This window comes from Mastigoproctus giganteus, chromosome 11 (genome assembly GCF_048544385.1).
Source record: "Mastigoproctus giganteus isolate SK-2022 chromosome 11, ASM4854438v1, whole genome shotgun sequence".
Classification (NCBI taxonomy): Eukaryota; Metazoa; Arthropoda; class Arachnida; order Uropygi; family Thelyphonidae; genus Mastigoproctus; species Mastigoproctus giganteus.
The window spans coordinates 24,716,338-24,743,827 of NC_143585.1; the positions used below are offsets into that span (position 1 = coordinate 24,716,338).

Consider the following 27,490-nt stretch of genomic DNA (forward strand, 5'->3'; position numbering starts at 1 on the left):
GTCAATGCAATCTGGAATATGTGAACAAACCTATTGTAAAAACCACAAAAAGAATAAAAATTATCGAAACTGTTCCTAATTTTCTGAAATTAAAATATACAAGGCATTTGTAAATCGGTGCTTGTCATATATCTGCTTTGTTATCAATAACTTGTAGTAATAGTAACAAAATGATCATTTAAAAGCCTTCCTAAATGCAAAATATTATTCATTTTCACAGATTAACAAGAAAATAAGTTTTTATAACTTCTTATTGGAAGTCAAAGTATAAACAGTGATTTACTGATATACTTCTGTTACACAGACATTGGTTATTTATATGTAAGAAGAAGCCAGATTACTTCCTGAGCAAAAATATAAATGGAAAGTCCATTATTTGATTAGCTATACTTTTCAATGTCTAATATACTAAAGTTAGGGAGAAATTGGACCCAAGCCATTAGCACTGACTAGAAGCTTCAATAACTTGCACCCAAACATTCCATTTTGTCTTTTTATACTGTTATCACGTATTCAACTTTTCTCTGTGTGAAATAAATAGTACAAATATTAGTCCAAGAGTCACTTCCTGCAGCCCTCAGCTCTGCTTAGAGAGATGTACAGCCCTTTTATCTGTAGGCAAACAGGATTGTTGACAAAAACTATGCCACTCCTGCTAACTCTGCCTAGTTAGCTAAATTATAACAGCAATGCTATAATTAAAATATCAGAATATATCAGGGCAATTTGAAAAATCTCTTTGCCAGTATTCACCATTAGATAACCAGGCAGGTTCCTTTGTAACTGGATTCTGTCCCTGTTTGAACCACCTGTGAATAAGACAATAAGTATTAGAAGGATTAAAATCATTTTATAGCTAACTTCATACATTACTTTTGAATATCTTTCTTAATTTGTAATATCTACATAATTGTCATATACAGAGAATATTCCAGTTTAAATTGATATTTACAGTAAACACAATATGAAGAATTGATTTTGATATCACAGAACACAGTAAATTTTGGAAATTATGTGATTAATATTAGCAACTTCCTGAAACAGTACTTAACAAGAAAGTATACATGACAGAGTAATGTTTCTAATGAGAAGATTTTACGAAATTGCTGGTGAAGTTCAAGTACTGTAAGAATTTTGCATAAAATTCAATTACAATGAATCCGTCAAACTCTGCACCCCATATATTCAGAGTCTTTCCTCATTTTTATTGCTGTTCTTTATACTGATATTTATGGATACAGAACTATTTATAGGTTTATATAAGCCTGTATGAGAGTTTCAAAATTCTCACTTTTATTGTTGAAAGCTTATTATTATGAAAGTAAAATTTTCTGTTCTTGTAGTAGCTTGCTATCTGATCTTGCAATCTCTACTCAGTTGAATGGCCCTGATTGGATACAAAATTAAAAAATATACTTAATAATAGAAGTCCTGTTATCCAAAAAAATTTATCGGATTACTTCACTTCCAACACAAGAAGTATTAAAAATTGAAGCGAAAACCAAAACTAGACAAAAATCAATACACAGCATATATGTTATCCACAGTAGTATATCACATGGAGAAATCTGATCAATGATGTAGATTGAAAATGAAAACCATACTGGAGGAATATGAAAATTCATAGTGACATAATTCTAAGAAGTATTTGAATATATATAATTTTTCAGTTTGTTTATTATCATAATATAAATTATGATAATAAATAAACTGAAAATCATATACATTCAAATTATATATTATTATTACTATAGTAATTTATTATTATTTTGTTGCTTACGGTCAACCAGGATGCCATTGCCTTTGGCATTAGTCCCTTTACCCAAATACAGTTTTAGATGTGATGCCCTCAATGGACACTTCCATGATCATTTCTTAAGGTTGGAACTTGTGGATTGGTTTGCACTCACACAGTAGCAAAACTTTTCCGAATTTACTGGATAAAGGAACCACTGATGTGAGATTTCCTTAAAGATATATGAAAGGCATTTGAAAAGTTGTGGCTTGAGTATGAAAGTGTAGTGGTACAGTATTAAAAATTTCTGTACTTAATGTATAACACTTCAAATAGTAACCCACCAAGTTTCATGCAGTTTCAGTAACATTTTTTTTAAATTAAAGGTTCTAAAGTCAACAAACTTTGTGCGAATGAGGAAAGGTGGACAAAATCAGTCGCCGTGCAATCATCCAATATTTGTTATGTTATTTGGTTTTTAGGAGCATTAGCAACTAAGGCCATATTGCTCCAAGGATATGCGGTGGTCATGGGCTCAAACCGCGGTCTAATCAAGAAGCATGTGCTACACACTGCCACTCCTGCCCAACTGGCTACGGAGGCGCCAACCAATATTTGTGAAAAGGTACTAGTCCCAAAAGCAATTCAAGAGGATATGATTACAACATTGGGGATGCCTCTTCCTCTTCCATGGTTAAGAAGTGGGTAGTAGAATTTAACTGAGGGAGGGAGAGCCTGGAAAATGACCAGTGCTGTGGAAGGCCAGCAATGTCCACTACTCCAGAAGTTGAAGCGTGCATGATCTGATGATGAGTGATCAACGAGTGACAGTTTCATACATTGCCTTCTTTGAATATAATTGGATAGGTTTAATCAGCCATGGGTGCCTTATTTACTTTTAGTTTTCACAATTTCTATTTTTCTCTTTCTTCTCATTTATCGCAAAATAATTTGGCCCCTCTTACTACTTGGTGTATGTCTGTTATCCCCATCCATAATCTTCATCTTTGTCCTTGTAGTATTACTGTGAGTTCTGAAATAGACAGTGAATGGATTTTAACAAGTTGAGGTACATTTTTACCATAAGAAAAGAATTCTTTTCTACTTTTCTTTGCATTCTTAGCAAAACTTCCATCTAATGTTGTGAAAGTGGATAATTTGAATAAATTTAAGGAAGGATTAGATAAGTTGTTAGATGGGATGCATAGATGATGTGGGTGTTTTTTTTTTAATTATGCTGAATAAGCAATTCTTCTGTACATCATTTACTGTTACTAATACCAACATTAATTTAGGAAGAGTTTTTGAAAGGTCAATAACGTGACTTCTTTTTTTGAGAACAGTTAATTAAAACCCTCCTCTCACAAACTTGCTCCACTCTTTGTCACATAGATGTTCAGTTTCTGCTAAATATCTTTTCCAAGGATATTTCCTGGACACTGTTTTTCCAAAATGGCATCTGTAATTCTACTTCTATGTTCAAGAGTAGTCCAAACATGTACCTCAACTAATTAAAATCCATTCACTGTCTATTTCAGAACTCACAGAAACATCTTTTTTTCTTCCTCATTTATCTTTTCTACTTTTGTTCTTTGAAACAACCTTCCTTCACATGTATTTTCCAAAAATTAAAACATTAAAAGTCCTCATAACTTTAATATTTGGGGTTATCATTAAAAAAAAACAAAAAAAAAAAAAAAAAACATGAAACTTATAATACCATCATCAATATCATGAAAATTAGAAACAACAAGGGTCCTAGTACAGAACCCTGAGATAGACCACTCACAATACTGGGAACTGTGTCAAAAGCCTTTTTAACATCTAAATAAATTACAGTATATCAAAGATATTACTTGCATCTAGTTTCTTTGTGGCTATCTCATAATACCTTATAAGGTTCATCAGATAAGTTCACCCTTTAACAAAATCATGTTTGATTCTTATAATATTGTGACTATTAAGATCACCCTGAACAACATCCTTAATCATATAAATATATAATTTTTTCTGACACAAAAGTCAGAATTACATGCATAGCTATAATTACCGAACTCATTCTTACAATGATCTTTATGTATAGGAGAGATATTTACACATTTCCAATCTTCTGGAAATTCATTTGAGTCTACGTGTATGATGTCTCCATTATTATTTGATTGGTTATTTGTGCCTCCTTTGCTTTTTAATTCCTTGATACCACTTCTAAAAAGTTCACATTTTTTTTGAACAGTGATATTGTTAATATTATTTTAAATTCTCTGCTTTAATATAATTTCTTTCACATTGACTGCTCAACCCTCCAATTATTTATAACTTATCATTAGCATATCTTGTAGAAGGTAGGTTTCACATAAATAAAAGATCTGGCAAAACTACAGATTTAGTTATGAATCCTTATTGTATTTTTTGATTCACCTTGGTTCCCATGCAATTTTCTTCTTCTTTCTTTGCTTTCTCGCATCTCTTTGTTTTTCTTCTAGCCGATTCTTTTCACTAGCAGCACCATCTAGATGAAGAAAACATTAATTTTTCTTTTAAGACGATTTCATTCTTACTACTGTTATAGGAAAATAATCATTTTTATTTGATTAAAGCAATATCTGTCAACATAAAAGAATATTTACTACAAAAATTAATTTATTTTCCTTTATAATAACAACTTTAATTTATTGCAACAAGAAAAGCAAAAATGTTTAGATATGCATTATGCAAATTGCCAGGCAATATCAGTAAGTTTTCAGTTCACACTTTACTTACAAAAAAAATCTATGTAAAAATGAATTTCACACACTTTCGTTGGATACTCACGATGATGAATTTCAAGAAGTTTAGTTCATATTACTAACGATCGAAATAGAAAAGAAATTAAAATTCTGACAGTAAAAATGACAACTATCTAAAAATTCCAACAACTCATGAAATCACTGTGGGATCTCCCCCCTCCCTTTTTGTAACAATATAATCCATGGGTACCGGCAGCATGGTGCAAGGTGGTGCAAGTGAACCACAATTTTTACACAATTTTTAATAGTTTCATTAATTTATTGACTTAATGTGTCAATAAATTAATGCAGATGCTACAAAAAAAACTAAAATATTAATTTAAGTTTTTTTTTAATCTGCACAGTCAAACTTAACTTAAGATAGTGTATGTATTCAAAAATTTAGTGAACAAAAAATTTATTCCCACAAGCACCACCCTTAAAATATCCTAATGGTGCCCATGGGTCCATCCCACACAGATTCATTCAAAATCAGATACTTTAACAACTTCATGTTGGCCTTTTACAACTATCAAATACTGTTAGGAGACTGACTTAAAGAACTCATTCTGATCATCCATCTCTTTTATCCATTCTGCTAATTCTGTTTTACATTAAAGAACTACATGCATTATCAATTTATTCTTATGAAAAGTAAGCCAACTAGTAAACTTTAGTATTCTCATTCTCAAAGACATTGCATTACTTGCTACTGCTGCTTTAAGTATCAAAATAAAGACTTTTATTATAGTGAGCTGCTCTAACCGCTTTTACAGCAGATTTGAACTGCAACTTGATAATATAAAAATCTTTCAGGTAAAATGAATTCTTATCAAAATGATTAATACTCTAACAATCTAAAAAGTGATTCATTTTGGACTTTAGAGTTTGAATAACTAAGTTTATATGATCACTCTTCATTTCTGTTACTTCAATATCAATGCATAGCTTTAATTATTAGCTATAATGCTATTTAAAGTTTGTTTTTAAAAATGTTTAAGGTCAGCATCAAACTGCTGCCACTCCTATATAAATGAATTAAAACAGCAAAAAAAAATAAAAATAAATAATAATAAATATCATACCGGATTCCTCAAAATTAATTTTTCTAAAAAAATTAGTTTTTAAAAATTATAAAAAAAAATATATATATATATATACATGCACTATTACAACAGCCATGGAAGGCTCAATAATCTCAGTTATTGGGCCAAATATAAAAAGTGACTTAGATGAATGTCTGATCTAAGAAAAGCTATAATTTAATTTAGTATTAGTATTGGCAAAATGATGGAAAGAAGATTATACAGCATCAGCCATAAGAGTGGAAAAAAAAAAAATAAAATAATAAAAATAAATAAATAAATACTCATTTTGTACCTAGCATCTGAATGAAAATGAACATAATTAAAATCATATGTAGAGAAGAGGGGAGGTAATATTATATTTCTCCCTCATTCATAACATTATACAAATATTTATAACAGACAAGTTACATTATCCATATATGTTATCCAGGTCTTTATTATTATTGTTATTATGATAACTTCTTATTTTCTTATCAAGCAACTTACCTATTACTAAATTCTTATTATCATTATTCTTACTATACTGACTTATTTGGTATAAGAAGAAAGTTTGATGCCAAATTCTCAAGAAAAATTTATAAGGATTAATCTGCATTTAAGTCATTATCATTAAATATATCAAATCAATAAATTCCATGCAATAATCAATAATAAACTGATCATAGTTATAATTAAAATTTTAAATTAATTTTCTTAATTCCTAGTAACTTACCAATGTCCCCTTCTTCTAACTTTCTGATATCTGGCCTGAGGCGGCAGTCAGTAGAAGGCAGATTACCTCTTATCTCTTCTGTTAATTCATTTAAGGACATCGCAAATAACGTAAAATGATAATACTGTAAGAAACAGACACTTTTAGTACCCATATAATACAAAAATGCTAAGATGTATACCTATTTATATTTCACACAATTACAGTACAATGGCCAAATAATGTAGCTTGTCACTTCTTGGCAACTGCCGGGCTACATTAGTTGGTTATTTAATGCATTGTTTATTTAAAATATAATCCATTAAGAGCAACACAGTATACAGATATAAAACAATCACAAGAGACACTTTTCTGCATAAGCTATGAAAGAGATGGATGCCCATAAAGGAATTAAATTGGGGGTCCATCAAGCTCTCAGTTGCCCACATCAATGCCAGAGCTTACACTTCATCATCATCAGGCAATGCAGCGGCAACCCAAGGCAGAACGTGCTAGTCCCACAGGAGACAGTTGTTGTCAGTGACTCAATTGTCAGGAAAATGGGATATATTGTATAAGAGGAATAGGAGGACTAGCACCACAGTTTGTCTGTCAGGGCCAAAAGCTGATAACATTGCAGAGCAGATATCATCTTTTAAGGCCACAAAAGGTGATACTGTTGTACATGTTGGTGCTAATGACATTAATAGTTGGTTATTTAATGCATTGTCCTGTACTTGTTATTTAACAAGTACAGGACAATGTTGAAAAAAGTCACAAGTTAGGGTTAAATTTGAAAGTGTCTGCAATAATGCTCAGACATGATAGAAGGGAGGATATGCTGAGAGCTTGTCAATCAATTCGGCCGTTGTGCAGGGCTAATGGGATAAACTTTTTCTCAGTGTGATCTGTGCTTGTTAACAAGAAAGACTGCCTCTACAGGGATGGGATACACTTGAATAGAAAGGGTGCAAGAATATCAAGAATTGGAGGGATACACAGACTAACAACAATCACAAGCAGAGATAAAAGTGATTCTTGCACTGCTTCTACTGGAATGAGCAGCAGTCTTGAAACAAGGTGCTGGGGATTTCAAGGACTTCTGGAAGTCATCATGAAACAAGTAAATAGATAAGCTGTGTTAACTACTCTAACACAGCCCATCTATTTACTTGTTTCTTGTGTAAGTATACATGCTCATGTTCTTGTGCATGTATACTTGCATGTAAACCAATGCTAGGAGCAAGTAAATAAATTTGATGAATTTGAAGTGCTGGTCAAGACATCAAAGGCAGATATTGTTGGGATATCAGAGAAGTGATGTCACACAGATATAAGGAATGCAGAATTTTAATATGAGGAGTACAATGTGTACAGAAAAGATAAGAAGGGAGGAGTAGTAATGCTGTTAGTTGGGAAACATAAAATCTAAGGCAGTGCACCTAGTTGACATGGGCGGCCAATGCAACGTTGAGTTAGATTGGTGAGGCATAAGCACTGGAAAAACAAAATTGAGAGTTGGAGGGTTTATAGGACTAATGACTCTGATGAGTATGACAAACAACATACAGAGAAGCAGAGTGGGCGAGTAAATCAGAATGTCTCATAATGGGATGATACCAACTAAGAAATACTCTTTCAAGGAGGTATAGGCCTAAATGGATGTCAGATGAACTGAGACTTTTTATTATTATTATTAGCTATATGGTGCAAGGAAACCTGAGGCTTAAGCTGCACCAGCCAAAAAAAAAAAAATTTTCTGAATTACCCAGAGAGAGAGAGAGAGAGAGAGAGAGAGAGAATATAAATTATCAGGCAACAGAGAAGCATATGGCAGATATAAACAAGTCTGTAACCAATTCACAAAAGAGGTGAGGCAAGCAAAGGCATCTACATTCACACATCAGGATTCTTTAGGGAAGTGGAGGTCAGCAGTTTATCAAACTCTAACAGGGAGCTAAATGACTTTGTGATAACTGAAAGGAAAGTGGAGGAGGAATTGTTGAAGATGGATATAAAAAAAAAGCACTTAGAGTGGGTGGAATCTATTAAACTATATTAATTAATTCAATGAAGGGAAACCGGAGCAATAACAACTATATTAAGGGAGGCTGTGAAGGGAGTTAACATACCCTTAGTCATAATTATGAGAGCATTCTTGGATTCACGGGAGGTCCCTGCAGACTGGAGATGTGTGAATGAATACCCAATTCACAACGGAGGGATTCAAAGGGTGACACAAGTAATTACAGACCTGTTAGTTTAACTTCTGTTCCAGGAAAAATCAATCAGGTCACCTCTGAGGTGCCTGGTTGCCAAGCTCTGTAGCCCACATATTCGGAGTCTTTCCTCATATGATCGTACTTTTGCTGATATCACCCGTGAGTTGTCAGTCTTTGGACCCTTTCAAGAAGCTTAATGTCTTTTTTTCAGATGAAGTCTGCATACTTGAACACAGTATTCCAAATGTAGTCTTACAATTGCTTTATACAGTGGGACTATGACCTCCATATTTGCACAGGGTAATGTTCAATAAATCATCGATAGGACACCATTGGCTTTCCTGGCTGCCTGTTTACGCTGCTCAGAAAACTTCATATCCATCTATATTAAAACTTCTAGATCCCTTTCTTTTCTTCCTCTACTGTTTTTAATTCAACTCCACCAAGTGTATAATTTACTTTGGGGTTGCTGTTCCCCAAGACCTTGCATTAAAACATGGCTGCCACTTTTCTCACCATTCTTGCAGCCTGTTCAAGTCATCCTGAAGGAATACTGCTTGGTACTGATCATTAACTACTTTACCACTCCTTATATCATCTGAAAATTTTGACATCAAGCCTTGTATCCCATCGTTGATGTCATTTATGAAAATCAGAAACAAAAGTGGTCCAAGAACTGATCCTTCGGGATCCCACTTCTGACCTTACACTAATCTGAAGATTAAAATCTATATAATGCAATATAAGCTCTGTATAATCTATTAGCAGTTTCTATGTATTTTATGTATTTGCTGCTATGTACCCACGTAATTTTGTATGTACTGAATGTAATGTGTCCAGTTAATTGTGAGATTCCTCTGGTTGCCTGTAGCAGGAATCTTGTTCTACATTTCTATGAATAAAGAATTTTATTATTATTATATCCATTAATCACAGGCCTCTTCCTTTCTTAATACTTCTAGATGAATGATTATATATTTAGAAAACAAAAATCCTGGAGTCACATATAAGCTGTGAGAAGGGGAGCTAAAAGTAGTTCAGGTAAAGAGGCAACTAGAAAGGCACATGGCATCCTATCCATGATTTATAGGACCTCTGCTAGTGAGAAGAATGTCATTATTCCTCTGTATAAGATGGTTAGATCATATATGAAATATTGTATTCTGGAGACCACAAAAAGACAGAACTTCTAGAAAAAGTCAAAGGGTGAACCAGACTGATAATGAATGAAAATTGATGAAGATATGAAGAATGGCTTAGAAGGTGCGGGCTGTAAACTTTGACAATGTGACATCTAAAGGGAGATCTGAATGAAACATATAAAGCACTGAAAGGGTCGACTAAAACGAATGAGTAAATTCTCCCCTGTAAGTGAAAAAACTAGGAGGCACAAATATAAAATCTTAGAAAATAATTAATGAAGGGAGGTTTGTGTGGGGAGAAGGGGATTAGGATAGTTATGTTATGTTAGATTAATAAAACAAACCAATAAAAGCCTTTACTAACCTGTTTTCAGATTATCTTATAGTCCTGTTACTGTTATAATAAAATATTTTTTCATGTTTTCTGATAAGTTGTCTGACATACTTTTTGATATAGAAGTGTGCAACCTACCTGTTCAGAATGTTCAGGTCGTGGATCCACCTGCCAGAGCTGTACAGCATTGGGAATGTCGATCCATAAAGTGGAATCAGTTTTTGGTACTTCACCATTACCCATTGTTGCTGGCTCCTACACATTAAACATGGAAATGGTGTAGTGATTAGCAACTGATTGGCTAACACTTTCAAAATCTAATTACAATTATGTTAAAAAAAAAAAAATGTATACATGTTAACTGTTGAACAGCATTTTACACTATACTGCACTGATTAAGAAGGAATATCTTGGAAAGCACTTAAAAAAAAAATACAGTGCTGGATACAATCATCTCATCAGGTGCTACAAGGCCTTGATGAACAAAATGAAATCAAAAGACAATTTCAATAACAAATAAGATCCAACAGAGGCCTAATAGCTGTAGCATTACAGTATGGAAACTTCAATCGTGAAATACTAATTAAGTTAAGAATTGAAGAACTAAAGAAAGAAAACTTTGGCCTATTAAATATCCACAAACAGCATTTCTCTAAATGGAAACTTCAATAAAACTGATAGAACAAAAGTAACTGTCATACAAACTATTATGAAAAAAAAAATTAAAACATAGAATAAACCTTGAATCAGATGGTCTAGGAAAATTAAAACTGAAAATAATCTTTCTATTGACACTCTAGAAAAAAAAAAAAAAAGTAGATCAATTGGCAAAAAAGGTCAGTGACCCTTGAAGAGAATGTAGCCAAGTGGTCAGAGGAGCGAGAGTGCAGTAGCATGCACTCTTTAAGTGGACCGGAGTTCAAGCCCATGACTGCTAAATACGATTAACGCTTGTATCGATGATTTACTGTGAACTCTACTGACCTGGTAGTCATGCCAGAGTATAAACAAGGACATTTTATATATATATATATATATATATATATATATATATATATATGAGGTGCAATTAAAAGTAAAATATGACTTTTAAACTCTCTGTCAAACAGAAACTAGCAGCTGAATGACAATAAGACTTGCACAGTATATCATTTAAATGATATAATAAAACAAGAAAGGGATGGAATAATGAAAATTCATTTTCTGATATAAAAATTAATTTAACAGACTTTTAATCATTAAGAAAATGCAAATGATAAATTATAATGTATTTCTTTACACTAGGCACTGATTTCATTTCTCTTTTTACCCTATACATCCCCTTCCCTACATGATTTTGCTTTGCACCCCTATGTTCTGTTTTTTTTACTCTAATAAAAATACTCTAATAAGAAGCATCACTTACAGGTGGTGTTGGTGATGGTGGTGGTAAAGTACTAGAGGTCCCACTTCCTGTAAATGTTCTTGTTAACATATTAAATTTAGAAACTACCTTCTTTGGTGTGTTGGAAGGACTGCAAGTTGGTGTACCCTCTCCTGGATAATCTGGTGAGCGGGATTTGTTGCTGTGGGTATTAAGATATTCTTCATATTCTTTCATACTGCCAGACATCAAGCAATTTGTCCACTTTCCATACAGGAACCGAAGTTTGGTCTTTCTGTAAGATAATAACGTAGTTAAATAGTATCCAACTATAACAAAGTCCTATAAAAGAGTTAGAAGACCAAAATGAAATAAATCACGTTGCATAACTTATTTTATGAAAATTATGTTATTCTGATGATATTCTGTAGAAAGTATCCAAAGTGTCTTTGGTTTCATTCTACACATGTTCTATATAAGCAACATACAAGGTTTCATCAAAAGTTTTGGTGAACGTTGCAAAAGAATAAATTTTATTTATTATTATGCGTTTACGTTGTTCATATTCTTTAATATAATCTTCTGCAACTACACACGTTCTTTTGTTGTGTCTACCACTGATCAAAACTTCTTTGGAAATATTTTCTGAATTTTTTTAAGGCTGTCTGTCATGTTTGAATCCAGTCAATTTCTCTTTCATGTCCTGGGTTTTTGGGGTTAGCCAAGAGTTGCATGGTAGCAAGTGTTTCAAATAAGGTGGGTGCAGCATGATGGAATTGTTTTTGTTGGTCAAAAATTGTCATGTGATGAGTGATGTATAACATGATGCAGATTGGTTCCTTCAGCAACCTTTGGGCAAAAGTCTGCCTAGTCAGCCAGCTTTGCATCTTGAAGAATGAATTCTGATAACGCTATCCTCTCATTGTCAAAAACTGCAATCAGCATAACCTTCACATACAGTTTTGACTGTTTGAAAGTCGGAACTCACTCACTTCATACCCACATCCTCAGTCTAAATGAGCAGAACTGAAACAAATGAAATGGATATCTCTTCAGGAATTTCTCAAATTATCTGATTAAATGATGGTGAAGACATCATTGATATGGTATTGGCAACACAATGCAAGGAAGCAAAGCTTTTATAGCATCAGACAAAATAAAACCTTCATTTGCTCATCCCTTTCAATAATTTGTCCAAACCTTCCTTAAATTTATTATTATTATTAGCTATATGGTGCAAGGAAGCCTGAGGCTTATGCTGCACCAGCCAAAAAATATTCCCGAGTTACCCTGAGAGAGAGAGAGAGAGAGAGAGAGAGAGAGAGAGAGAGAGAGAGAGAGAGAGAGAGAGAGAGACAGAGAGAGAGAGAGAGAAGGGATTCACCAAGAAAGAAAAGAATGATGATATCCAGCTCAGGACCCTGGGTGTGTCAAGCCCATACTCACCAGATGTGAGCCCCTGGGGTTAAATTTCATTTAAACTACGTAAAAAATTATTGGAACAAACTGTCAACTAGGTGACAGTTTGTTCCAATAATTTATTACTTTTTAGCTGAATTCAAATCAACAAAGATTCCTCTTCTTCATCTTCAAGCAATAAATTTATGCCATTTAACAAATAAAAATAATTAAGAAAAACAGGAAGGTATATGGTGTCCTATTAATGCTTTCTCAGACCCTTTTAAATAGGGGATGTCATTACTATGAGTAATATCTTAGCATTAGCCATATGGTGCAAGGAAAGCAGAGATTTTTGCTGCACCAAAAAAAAAAATCCTCCTCAGTGTCTCCCCCTTTCCATAGGTATCACCACATCAATGGAATTTGAATTTTATCAAGTCAGCTGAACTATCTACGAGGGGGAAACATTTCAATAATTGACAACTTGCTGGTCGATGACTTCCTGTAATCTAGTCTACAATTCTTCCTGATTTAACTTCTACCTCCTAGTTCTAGCATTATTTACTACCATAAAAATGTCACCTCATTCATTACCAAACTCTGTAGCCCACATATTTTAAGTTTCTCATCACATAGGAGCCCTTTTTCCAATCCCACCAGACATGCTGTGCAAGGCTCATGGGGTAGAATTTTTTTCTGCCTGGTCTGTGCTTGTTAACAGGAGAGACTGCTTCTACAGGGATGGGATACACTTAAATATAAAGCGTGCAAGAATATTTGCTGATGCTATCGAGGCAATGTTAGGTGGGTCGGAAAACTGCTAGCTTGGGGGGATACACAGACTAATAGATTACAGTAGCCGCTGGCAGAGGTGTTGTCTATCGTTGAACTGTTTCAGAAAGTCTGATGTTTTTTTAGACATTACATTTGGAAGGCAGTCTCGCAAGGATAACACAAGCTATCAATATAAGCAACATAAGCCCTCCTTGCTATCTGTCTACACTGCACAGAGAAATTCATGTGCCTGAATTGTAATCCCAAAATCTTTTTCTTCCCCTCTATTCATAACTCAATCTCTTTAAATGTACAAGTTGTTTTAGGGATGTTATTTCCCAAATGTAAAATCTTGCATTTTACAGCATTTCTAAGTCATCTTGAAGGAGTGCTGCTTGACAATCATCATTAAGCATTCTCCAAATTTTTACATTTGCAAATTTCAACATCATTCTTTGTATCCCATACATGTCACTTATAAAAACAGAAAGGATCAGTCCAAGCAACAATCCCTGTGAGACCCTGCTTCTACTCTTTGACTACCTCTGAAAAGTAACTACTAATTACAACTCTTTGACACCTGTCATGTAGCCATCCAGTATCCATCTAAGGACCTTACCTGTAATCCCAATATGTTCCAACTTACATAGCAATATCTCATGTAGGACTGAGTCACTTTGCTAAAGTCCAAATAAACATCTTCAAAGTTACTTCCTACATCCAGCTCATGAGTGACACTATCATAATAATTAAGTTCAAAAAAATTTCCCATTACAAAAACATTATGCCAAGTTCCTTGAGACAATCATTCCCATCTAGATGATCCTGTATTGCATTTTTTTCATTTTGAACCAAATTTATGGGTTGGCAAAACACATTGCAGCTTTTCCAATCGAAGTAAATCACAGATTAGTAAGTACAGATAGTCATCTTTCACAAAGTGTTTGCAGTGGCTTGCCTGACAACTTGGCAAAATGTTCATTTCTTTTGTGTGTACTTAAGTATATTTTGCAAATATGAATAAATTACATTGAGTATTTTCGAAAGAGGGGAGCAGTATTCCTAGAACAGCTGGCTGATTGATGTGGTGATAGTGAAAAATCGGCTAAGTACAAGAAGAGGAAAAACAAACTGTGGTGCAGCAGTTTAGCTCACTACCGATGCATTCCATGTTTAGCCACTGCAAATGGCACTATGGCAATGTCCACAGTGCACTGTAGCACATTGTTGTGGCTGCATGGTGAGTTTCTGAATCAGACTTCTTATGCAAAATTTGGTAACTAACCTTAATATAATAACACTTGTGTAATTAAGTTATAGAATATTGGCTAAAGTATGAAATGAAAATAAACTGAAGTCGGCTTAATACATGTAGCTCACTGCCAATGCATTTACTGTATAGCTACTGCGAACTGCACTGTGGCAACATCTGTAGTGTGCTTTGGTGGCTACAGTACTTAGCTGAAAGATCTTTTATAACAGCCTATTTACATGGGTAACCAGTGGCAGTTCTGAGATTGTTCTTGTACTATCATGGTCATCTATGGAAGTTGACTATCTGTATTAATCTGTGAAGTGAATCTTTATTAGACCCAATTACCATTGCGTCTAATAAAGCCTTCACGGCAAGGGAATGCATTAAACCTTATGGTTTAATGCATTCCCTTGCCGTTTCCTTTAAAATAACTTGGAATATGAAGTTATTTTTACCCCCCATTGGCCCTCCACTTGCCTTCACATTCAAACATTATTTCAGTAACCAATCCTTTATTATTTCCAAATTGCTCATTTTATAAGCATTCAAGCTTATTAGCAAACACAGTTTCTCCTTGCTGTGAAAGGATTTTCATCTGTAAAGATTGATTCATGGTACCTATTCAATTCATCAATTACACCAGCTGAGTTGTCAATGACTTTCCTACACCCATTAAATAAGGAATCAATTTGATTTGCTCTTTTCTTCTTTAGTATTAATGTGTATGTAAAACTCTTTGCCTCCTTACCAGTAATTTCTCATAGGTTTGTATATTTTCCAGCCTAATAATTTCTGTGATATTATTACAGATAAATTTATAACTATTATATGCTTTAGTGCTTCACATCTCTCTTTCTTCACCCACATTCATATTTTGAACATAAAAGACTCATAATAAAAATGTGTTTCCCATGGAAATAGGAGAATAGAAAAAATAAGTAATTAAAATGTAATTTGATGATTTCTTCAACTTGAACTAGAACTTTCCTATGATACTTTGCATAAATGCCAATATAAAATTTTTTGGGTTTAATAATCACAGACTAAAATCTTGTGCTAAAGTTCAATAATATTTAATTTTTGGACTTCTAATGATCAATAACACAACAATAACAAAACCTAATTGATTATTAATAAAAACCATTAAAATTATGTCTTAAGAATAACTATATAAAAATTTTGCTGACATACTCTGAATCAAGGACAAATCCTTCAATACGGTGAAGGTCTTTATATGACCACCCAGCAGGTTTGAAATTTAGATGAGCACACAGTCCAGATGTATGACACACAATTTCCATAACTCCATACTACAAATAAAGTAAAACAGATTATCTGAAACTAAAACAATACATCATGAGTGAAAATAAATATTTCTATTTAACTATCATCATTTATGATAGATGTAGACTTTTTTTTTTTTTTTTAATAAAACTCCAAAACGAGAGGTATTAGAACCTATAGTACTTAGTGCTGTTCATGGGTTGGAGGTTGAGAAGACGAAAGAAGATATTTGTTGACATTAGACTTGAACTTCTGTAGATTATAATTTTCAGGAAATATGTATGAAGAAAGGTTCTTCCAGAAAATGGCAGTTGAATGAACAAACGAAGAAGATGAAAAGTTGGTTCTGTGAGTTTGAAGTTGGATAGTAAATGGATATTGGCCGGTGGCAGCATGTGTTCAGACTGTTTTGAAAGAGAGAGCGGGAATTATAGAAGCCAATTCAGAACAGTGCCCATAGAAGAATCTGTAGAAAAGGCATGCAGCAGAAACAGAACGTCTATGAGACAGAGAGTGGAGAGAGAGACTCTGTTAGAGATACTGTTAGTTATTAATTAACCTAACTGCCCTCTTCTGAATGGAATCTAGAAGCCTGTGAGAGGTTTTGAGCGCACCGCCCCAGATGTGGGAACAATATTCCACGGTACAGCAGATTTTCAATTTGTACAAAGTGAATAGCTGTTTGGAAGAAAAGTAATGCTGAGAGTGAAAGAGAAAACCAAGTTTTTTAGATGCAGAGGAAGCAATATTTGTACTGTGCTTGTGCCAAGAGAGATTAGAAGTCAGGGTAATCCCCAAATGAGATATAACATCTTGCCTAAATATCTGAGTGTCACAAAGATAAGCATAGGAGCAGAAGAATCCTTTTTGTGAGATATAAGATAGGACTGAGTTTTTGAAGGATTAAAATCAACTAAGTTGTCTTTGTCCCACTGGAGAATTGCCTGAAGATCGGCATTTAAGGAATTGGTAGCGGATATTCAAGAAGTTGAAGCTGATTGAGCATGGCAAGGTTTCTCAAAATGGAAAGCGGAATGCAATGTGCTATCATCGGCAAAACTATGGATAGTATTGCCAGTCAATGGAAGAAGGTCATTATTATACAAGAGGAAAAGAGTGGGGAAAAGAACTGAACCTTGGGGGACACCAGCATTAGTGGAGAAGTTAGAAGACAGAGAGCCATCTACCATCACCCTCAGTGAGCTGTCAGAGAGAAAACTGGATAACCAATTATAAAAAACAGTTGGGAAACCATTTGGAAGCTTGTTTAGAAGACCTTTAAGCCGAACATGATCGAAAGCCTTTGAGATGTCAAGAGCAACTGCTTGTGTTTCACCAAACTTTTCCATTAAATTTGTCCACAAATGGGTAACGTAAGCCAGAATATCACCAGTGGATTGAAAATGGAATCCATACTGGCAATCATTGATCAAACGGAAGGTTTCTAGATAGCTTAAGAGTTGGTGGTTAATTGATTTCTCCATTACTTTAGAAATAATAGAAGTATTTGCAATGGGATGATAACTGAATGGGAGGGATGTGTCACCCTTTATAGGAACTAGCTGGATGTGAGCAAATTTCCAAGCAGAAGGAAAAACACATAAGACTGCAAATATTTCAGAGAATTTTGTTATTCATATACAAAAGGCAAAAGGTTTATGCTGATAAACTATAGGAAGGTTACAAAATTGGGATGATTACTAAAACTACATTTTGGCTTCATTGATTATAATGGCCAATATTGTGTTACAGCAGATTTTTCATTGCTAAAGAAAGTGGAAATCCTGTGGTTTACAATAGAGCAAACATTTTGCAATGAGTTTGGTGTAGGTATAGTGCTGAAAGAAAGGTGCCTGGGGTGCAGTTCGAAGGGAAAAAAGAAGGCCTCAAACAATGAAAATTTTGAGAAAAATCTGCCTTTCTGATTTATTAGTACTGTTACTAAATACAATTAGTGCAAATGTTAAGTAGTAATGGAAATGGCAGGTAAATGTATAACTGTTTTTAAGTTTTCAGAACACTACTTGAGAATGTTGGTTTTGGAACTTCTTGGGAATGTTTGTTTTTGTGCCAAAACAATGAAGACTATAAGGTGATAACCTATTGTATCTGTAAACTGCATGTATTCTATAATTGGTTTTTCTGGATAAAAACCAAATTTTGGGGGAGGGACCACATGTAACCCAAGTAGGAAAAAGGTGTCACTGTCTCATTATAAAATATGATGATGAGGTTGCATTTAGAATACTGTGTTAAGGACTGGAGGCCACACTTGAAGAAACAGAACTTCCAAAAAGGGTTTGAATTATACTCACTAGAGAATAAATTTAGGCACTAGACATCTTGAGAGGAGGGGAGCTGGTACAGGTATATAAGGGCATCAATGAAGGGAATCAATAAAATGAACTTAGCGGGTATACTTTTACTGGCAGAAGAGAGGAGAACCAGGGGACACAAATACAAAATTTTGGGGAGTAACAGAAGGCTGCATCTCATGAAGTTTACTTTCTGGCAGCTTGTTGTAGATCATTGGAATAAACTGTTTGCCACAGTGGTTGAGGGAGATAGTTTGGTGAATTGCAAAGCAGAATTGCATAGCCAGCCAATTTTTTTTGGTAATGGGGAATGTATGAATGATAGTAATTCTTTTTTTCTTTTTTGGCCAGGTGAAAAAAAATTCCACTTCCATGCATCATTTAGCCATTTACTAATTAAGGTGTAATTAGTTGGTCTCCTGCCTGAGACCAACTAATTACATCATTATGTGGAAATAAGTATACAAAAATTCCTCTTTTTGATAGGATCTGAACACAAGTCTTTTTCACAGTTCAAAAATCTCACATGATTTTTGACAGGTTGCTATTGCTCTTTAACCACCACACCAGATTGTGGTTGTCCAATACTTCAAATTATTCTGTTTAGATATACAGTAAGTTGGAAAGGATAGGTGGGAGTTCTAATAATACTCTCATTATCTTAATAAGATAATCATTAGGCTCCAGGAGGACTGGAGAAGCATTAGTATTTCCATATTCCATAAAGGAGGACCTAAACAGGTGAAAAGAACCTAGAGTGGTGAACACGATTTTTGTGGTCAGAAAGGTTGTGGAGTCTATGATTAGGTACACAGTACAGTACCACCTCGATAACAATGGAATCCTAAAGGGAACACATAGCACACACTGTTAGATTTAGGCATAATCCAAATAAACAGTGACACTATCTCAGGAGCCCTCACTCTTTCCTCTGATGAGGATAAAAATCTATAATTACATATTTTGGGGGCTGTTCATATCCTTTGTCTCAGAGCCTCATGTCTAAATGAGGCCCTGCCAGATGGGTCTGAGAAGGGTAAGTCTTTCTTGACCAAGTCAGTTAATTACTGTGATGAGATCATAAAACAATTGAAGAAACAACTTTGGCATCAATATACCTGGAATTTAGTAAAGCTTTTGATATGGTCACCCATGAGAAGTTATATTGTAAGCACATAAAAATTTACTGTAGAATAAGCTGAGCACAAAGAAAAGCAATAGTTCAATCAGGGGCTGGTTGAAAGACAGGAAGCAGAGATTAGTCATAAATGGCCATTTTTATTATGAACTAGTGTAGCAAGTAGAATCCTTCAGGGAATAGTTCTGAGACTCGTGTTTTTAACATTTCATTAATAATAAAGTTGAGAAAGTACAGGGAAAGCTATAAAAGTTTATTGATAATCTAAAGTTTGAAAGCATGGTTAATGAACAGAGTTAGGCTATACTGCTTCAAAATGATTTGGTCCTATTATAAATACGGTCTAAAAATGGCAGCTAAGGTTAATTATTACTAGAGGTAAGGGTTTTGCACTGAATCAGAAACCCCAGGGGGCAGGAGGAGTTAAAGGTAATTCAGGACTAAAATGATTTATGGGTTAAGATACAATCAAACAAGATGTTTTCCATGCAGTATTAACAAGAATTCAGGAAAGCACAGTGTCCACGAATAATTTAATGGATCTTTTCAAGTAGGAAAAAGAATGTCATTATTATTATTAGTATCACTATTAGCCATATAGTGCAAAGAAGCTAGAGGATTTTGCTGCACCATCCACAAAAAAAAAAAAACCACCTATGTGTTTCTCTTCTTCCCATAGGTACCAATCCAGTGGACCTTTGAATTTCCCCACACCATCAGCCTCAATAACCTACAGTAGCAACTTTATTTCAATAATTAGCAACTTGCTGGCCAAAGGAAAACTTCCTACAATCCAGTCGACAGTTCTTCCCCACCCCTTTTAGTTTGAATTTATGTTCCCTGGTTCTAGTGTTATTTAATAAATGGAAGTTATGTTTTAATGTCATCAAATGTAAGGTTATACATTTAGGAAACATTAACCAAGAATAACTTTTACACTAGGCAGGGGTACAGCTGAAAGATGTAAATGAGGAAAGAGACTTGGTGTTTTGAAACATTTAGTCATGAAGAGTAGCATGCAATGTAGACAGTTGGCCAGGCCAGGAAGGTGCACAATCTTATCAATGATTTATCATCCCTTTGCAATTAGGAATGAGGAGTTATATTTCCATTATACACTTTCAAATGAGACTGCATTTAAAGCACTGTGTTCAGGTTTAGAGGACATACTTAAGAAAAGATACTGATCTTCTTGGAAGGGTCTAAATATAGGCAGCTCATCTGACGAGAATCTCAGAAGGATATCCACATTAGGAAATATTAAAATGACATGGATTACAGAACTTGCTGTTTTCAACTGTGCAAAAACTTAATTTACTATGCCATATAAGTGTGTAAATAGCGTTGATAATTTCTATTATGTTTGTGGTGAAGTGACATTTACATCACAGAAGCACACCGTTACTCTGATAATAAAAAAAAAAAAAAAAGCATACAACTGTTATTTTGGCTGCAAGGTTGGGGACCAAGACAAAAGCTGGGCACCTCATATTTGCTACAATACTTGTGCTTCTAATCTCTGCAGCTCGTTAAATCACACCCGTTTGTGAGTCACCAGCCAAATGTTAGCATTAGCAGAGGACACGATGCAAGAAAGCAAGCTTATGCAGCATCAGCCAAAAAAAAAAAAAAAACCCTCCCATTTCACTCTATTTATTCCAAATGCTTATCCAGCTCAGCCTTATTTATTTAAGCTATCAACTTCCACAACAAGCGATGGAAGTCTGTTCCAGCAATCAACTACCCGCTGGCTAAAGGCAAATTTCCACACATCTATTCTACAACTCTCTTTCCTCAGTTTGAATCTATGTCCCCTCAGATTCTTATTCTGAGCAAGAGGAAGAATCCCATCAGCATTGAGCTTGCTCAACTCATTCAAGGCCTTATACACCTCAATCAGATCACCTTGCATGTGCCTGGTCTCCAGGCACTGCAATTTGCAGAACTTAAGCCTATCTTGGTAAGAGCACCCCCTTTATTCCCCTCACCAATCTTGATGCCCTTCTTTGTACTCATTCTAGCAACTCTACATCTTTCCTAAAATGAAGCCTCCAGACCTGTTCAGAATATTCAAGGTGTGGCCTGACCATTGCCTTGTACAACGGGATAATCACCTCCTTGTCCCTGTTAGCAAAATTCCTACATATCATTGACAAGACTCCATGACATGCTCTGGCAGCCTATCTGCACTGCTCAGCGAACTTCATATCTGACTGAACAATTATCCCAAAGTCTTTTTTGCTCTCCACTTCCCTGTAGTACCACAGTCGGTACATTTCTCTTGGGGTTAGTGCTACCCATACGCAGCACTTTGCATTTGTCAATGTTAAAATTCAGTTGCCACTTCTCAGCATATTTGCCTAACTTATCTAGATGCATTTGCAGTAGCATACTGTCTTACTGTCATAAACAACCCTGCCAACCTTTGTATCATCTGCAAACTTAGACATTTAGCCTGATATACCCTAATCAATATCGTTGATGAATACACAAAACAACAATGGGTCCAGCACCAAACCCTGGGGAACTCCACTAATAACATTAGTCCATGAAGGGCAGTGTCCATTGATTACCACCTCTATCACCTCCCACTCAACCATACCTTTATCCATTGTAGCAACTTTCCGTTAATGCCATATCGCTCCAATTTGTACAGCAGTCATCCATGTATAACAGTATCAAAAGCTTTCCTAACAATCCAAATATATATCAGAATTATTTTTTGCATCCAGTTCCTTTGTGACCACATTATAGTATCCAATCAAATTGGTCAGACAAGACCTCCCTTTAAGAAACCCATGCTGTGTCTTAACTACTACTGCAGTCTTGTCTAGATGATTGTCCAATGCTTTTTTAACCAGTGACTCCATTATTTTCCCCAGAACACAAGTTAAACTTACAGGTCTATAGTTACTTGTGAACTATATGGTTAAACATATAGTTACTATGTGTTTTAGAATCTGATGAAGAGTTAGGTGATGGCCAAGATAAATCACTTGAGCCTTCCACATCAACAGATCCTGATTTTATTTCCAATTTATCTTCTGCAGAGCCACACAAAATTATGCAAAATGAATTAAATGATCTTATCAGAGATCTTGATTTACCAAAAAACAAGGCAGAACTTTTAGACCCAAGGCTGCAACAGTGAAATCTCCTTCAAGATAACATTAAGGTGTCTGTATACCAGTGCCACCAAAAGGATCTATCCCAGTTTTTTTTTAAATGGAAAATAACCTTTTTGCCTACACTGACATCAATAATTTAATGGACTCACTTAATACTGACCACAACCCTCAAGATTGGAGACTCTTCATAGATTCTTCTAAATTGAGTTTAAAAGCAGTGCTACTACATAATGGCAATGCACTACCATCAGTTCCAATAACCATGGAGTTCATATGAAAGAATCATAGGGCAACATGAAGCTTCTTATTGAATCCATCAACTACAAAGAGTACCAATGGCATATTTGCAGTGCCTTAAAAGTATTGCCATCCTGTTAGGAATGCAGCATAGAAACAAAATTTTGCTGTTTTCTTTGAGAATGGGCCAGTAGAGCATGGTCTTCCCATTACACAAAAGACTACCTTCAAGGCAATCATGTGATCCAGGTGTAAAAAAAAAAAAAAAAAAAAAAGTCCATTACAGTCTACTAGTTGAGCCAAGCAAAATCTTGTTACCGCCCCTACGCATAAAATTAAGACTTATGAAACAATTTGTTAAGGCTATGTATCAAGATGGACTGGCTTTCAAATACCTCAAAGAAAAATTTCCAATGTTTAGTGAAGCCAAAATAAAGAAAGGCATGTTCATTGGCCAACAAATATGGGACCTTCTCAAGGAAAACACTTTGCCAGATCCTCAATGGTGATGAGAAAGCAGTCTTGGATGCTTTCAAACTTGTAGCAACAAACTGTCCAGGAAACAACAAAGCAGATAAATATAAAAAGCTTGTGAGAAGCCTTCTGTCATCATATCACAAATTAGACTGCAGTGTCATTAAAAATACATCTTCATTCCCATTTGGATTTTTTCCCGTACAACTGTGGCACATTAAGTGATGAGCATGGCAAGAAATTCCATCAGGACAATGAAAGAAATTCCTTCTTCTCCATCGCTTCTCAGCGATGGAGAAGAAGATACAAAGGCAAATGGAACTCTGTAAGGCTTGCTGACTATTGCTGGACTGTGACAAGAGATGCCACAGAGGGGTACAAATGACAGGCGAAGAAGCATAAAATGTGAATCAAGTGATTTTATGTATTTTACTGATCCTGTGATTTAATTTTTTTTTTTCATGAATTTGTCCAGCATGGTCAAACAGTTAACCAGGAATACTACAAAACAGTTCTACAGTGATTGTGTGATGTTATTTGGAGAAATCAGCCAGACCAGAAAACTGAGCTTCAGGGAATCAGTGCTTGCATCATGAAATTGCTCTCTTGCCAATTTTCCTTCAAGAACACACCATCACTGTGGTCTCCATTTGCTATACTCACTGAATTTATCTCTGATTTTTTTTTTTCAAAGATTAGTTGCCTTGAAAGGTCAGAGATTTGACACAACCAAGGAAATTATTCAGAATGCAAAAAGGAACTATTAGCAATTCCAAAAGGAGCCTATCAGGAATGCTTTCAGAAATTGTTGAAGCACTGGAATTGGTGTATGCAGCATCTAGAAGACTACTTAGAAAGTGACCCATCCAAATAATTGGTAAGCTTCATCATTTCCCAAATATTAGTTCAGTCCCTGAACTTTTTGACAACACCATGCATATTCAATGCACAAGCAAACAGTTGGGGGACCCCTACCTGGGAATTTTTCAATATCCCATTAGCCCACTCCACCCCTGATTTCAAAGATCCCTAATGCAATTTGATCCATGATTCTATTTTTCAGACATCTGAGTGATGCATAACATTTATTAATATAGCTACAAATTTCAGTTAAGTCACTTTAATTTATTTTAATGAAATTAATATAAAATAAAAATTCAAAATCTGAGGAAAAAATATTTTCATACTTGCCTGTTCAAACCACAATTTCCCTACAATAATATTATGTACACAACAGTTCACATTTGCCCAAGTATAGATTTCATTATGGCTGTGGAAGAAAATAAGGAGTTTTATTATCACTGGAATAATTAAAATGATCACAAATTTTTCAAGGATTAATATCTCTGAAAAAACTGAAAATATAGCCACTTCCCAACTTACATAATACCCAACTTACAGAAATTCGACTTTACGTAAGTTTTCAGTTTGTCGGTGCAAACTTAAAATCGTGGAAATGTATTTTGCATCTATGATGTAGGAATAAATGGGGCGTGAAAATATCGTAATGTGAACCCAATAACACATTGTTGTTGTTTTTTTTTTTTTTTTTTGGTAATTGGCTCCAAGACCTCAGAAGTTGAAATTTTCTAAGCTATTTATCTCTCTAAGGTCATTTTTATAATGGAAATTGCACTACACTTTCATTGTTATCATATGTTCCCTTATAAGAATCAATTTTGAAAGCCTTTGTGATATTTTTCTAAAACACATTTCTGGAGGTCACTACCATAAAACAATTTGCACTTTCTGGTTTATTGGGCTTTTCTGTTATTGCATCTAATTATAAATGGATAGTAAACTCGATCTTATTGCATTTGCCATAATCCCGATAACTGGAATTGTGTGGGTTTTTACGTTATTATCGTGAAATGTCTTCTCCCTTCACTGAAACCTTCAATCATATAAAAAACATAAATAAATTTTCAGAATCTTTCTCTTCATTCCTATTTACTTATTACAATGATGAAGGGAACGCGACCAACGGAAAGTGCAAGTGCTGGCAGTGCTAGGAAATGAAACAAAAAAAAATTGATTTAGAAATGAAGATGAATAATTAAGAAGTACGAAGCAGGACAAAGTTTGTCATCTATTGCACAGAATTAGGTCTCGCTGCTTCAACAGTGAATACTATTTTAAGGGGCAGTGTACGTATAAAAGAACATGTTAAAGGATCAACGTATTTCACACTGGGGCCAGTCCACCCCAACAGTGATCACTAGCATTAGCATTAGTAGAGGCATTTGATGCAAGAAAGCAAGCTTATGCAGCATCAGCCAAAAAAAAAAAAAAAAAACCGCTTCCACTTCACCCCTCTGTTCGTTCAAAATACCTGTCCAGCTGAGCCTTAAACTTATTTAGGCTATCAACCTCCACCACAAGGGATGGAAGTCTGTTCCACCTACCAACCACCCGCTGGCTAAAGGCAAATTTCCGCACGTCTATCCTACATCTGTCTTTCCTCAATTTGAATTTATGCCCTCTCAGGTGATTATTCTGAGCAAGAGGAAGAATCCCATCAGCATTGATGCATGCTCAAACTATTCAAGGCTTTGTACACCTCTATCAGATCACCTCGCTGGTGCCTAGTTTCCAGACACTGTAATTCGCAAAACTTAAGCCTTTCTTCGTAAGAGCACCCCTTTTGTCATTTTGTCATTTTCTCTAGCTAATAACCCACTTTGAAGCAAATTAAATTAGATGCAATGCATCATCTTGACATGACTTCTAAATATGGTCATTAACCATATTTAGAAGTCATGTGGGCTCAAACTGTGGTCAATTCAAAACACATATGCTACACATTCCCACACTTGGCTAAGTAATGGAAGGTCAACAAAACAAGTGCATTTTTATTCCACAAAAAATTAGTCTATGTACTCATAAATTTCATTCATTACCCTTTTACCCTTTACCTTATGCATACTGTATTTACATTTCCAAGATAACAGAAAACATTTACCTAAGTAGTTCCACAGTAAATATCCCTTCAGGCTTAATTTCAATTGATTTCCCCCAGAACTTTAATTTTGGATGAATAGATCCATAGAAGTTGAAGTGGGCGGAGTCAGCATGAAATGCACTCACAGGTGGATGATGGCTAACTTGTTCACAAACTATCCTGAATCCAATATCTTCCCTAGAACAGAAATAAAAGAATAAAGAATGTTATATATTCATTACTTAAGTTTATTCATAAAAAGTATATATTTATCAGAGAACTTAGTTAAGTTAAGAATTTAGTTATTTAGTAAACCATAATGGAATCTATGAAATAGTTAAAGCAAGGGCAAAAAAACCATAGGAAAATGGGGGGGGGAAATCAATGTCACCTAAATCAAAAATAAATTTGTGAAATTGGAAAATATATCCATTTTATTATTATTTTAACATCTGAGGAAAGTCTGTTCTGATGAATTTTTGTAAAATTTTATATTAGCTTTTTGTTTAGAAAGATTTGCTGACCATCCTAAATTTCATTAAAATTGAATAAATTTTAATCTAGCAATCATTTTTTTTTTTTTAGCTAAAGTGCTGGATATTATACATAGACTACTCGCCAACATTGACCAATAAAATAAAAGTTAAAAAATAACTATAATTAAAACTCATAAAATCAATTATAATAAACTGAATAAAAGATCTAAAAATATATACCCCAATGAAATTAAAAGATGAAAAAGTAGCTTTATTAACTGAATTAAAATGTGGCTGACAATCGGGAGGATCAAAATAAAAGGAAGGGTATATGGAGTGGGGAAAGAGAGCAGAAGGAGAATAGAGGAAGTGAATTTCAGCGGTATCTGCTGAACTCAGGCAACACCAGGGGCTCAAAAATATGGTACATGCATCTGCTGCAATCCCTATTAATTGAAATGTCTTCCCCTATACTGATGTATAGGGGAAAATTGCAAGTCTTAAGATACTCCTTAAACATCTGAAGAAACCTGAGGATGACCCAGCTTCATACAGGCCGATTGCCTTGCTGCCAGTTATGGGCAAGGCACTGGAAAAAGTGATTGCTAATCGGCTATTATTTATTCACACCAATAAAGCATTATCATCTCCAGATCAATTTGGTTTTACTCGTTGTAAGGGACCTGAGGATGCAATTGCCAGATTCCTTACTTTGCAAAAGAAAACT

At 34.7% G+C, this 27,490-nt stretch overlaps 1 protein-coding gene across 1 annotated transcript in view; it reads right to left on the bottom strand.

Annotated features, from left to right (window-relative positions):
- Positions 1–512: 512 nt before the first annotated feature.
- The window catches only part of LOC150077809 (oxysterol-binding protein-related protein 2), a 99,781-nt gene continuing 72,803 nt past the window's right edge, over positions 513–27,490 (bottom strand). The window contains exons 5-12 of the mRNA XM_090384787.1: positions 26,309–26,485; positions 24,538–24,616; positions 15,962–16,080; positions 11,383–11,635; positions 10,116–10,232; positions 6,301–6,424; positions 4,154–4,244; positions 513–809 (exon numbers count right to left, since the gene is read on the bottom strand). Of these exons, the coding sequence (XP_090240913.1) occupies positions 707–809; positions 4,154–4,244; positions 6,301–6,424; positions 10,116–10,232; positions 11,383–11,635; positions 15,962–16,080; positions 24,538–24,616; positions 26,309–26,485 (1,063 nt within the window). The 3' untranslated portion in view covers positions 513–706. The remainder of the gene's footprint in view (positions 810–4,153; positions 4,245–6,300; positions 6,425–10,115; positions 10,233–11,382; positions 11,636–15,961; positions 16,081–24,537; positions 24,617–26,308; positions 26,486–27,490) is intronic.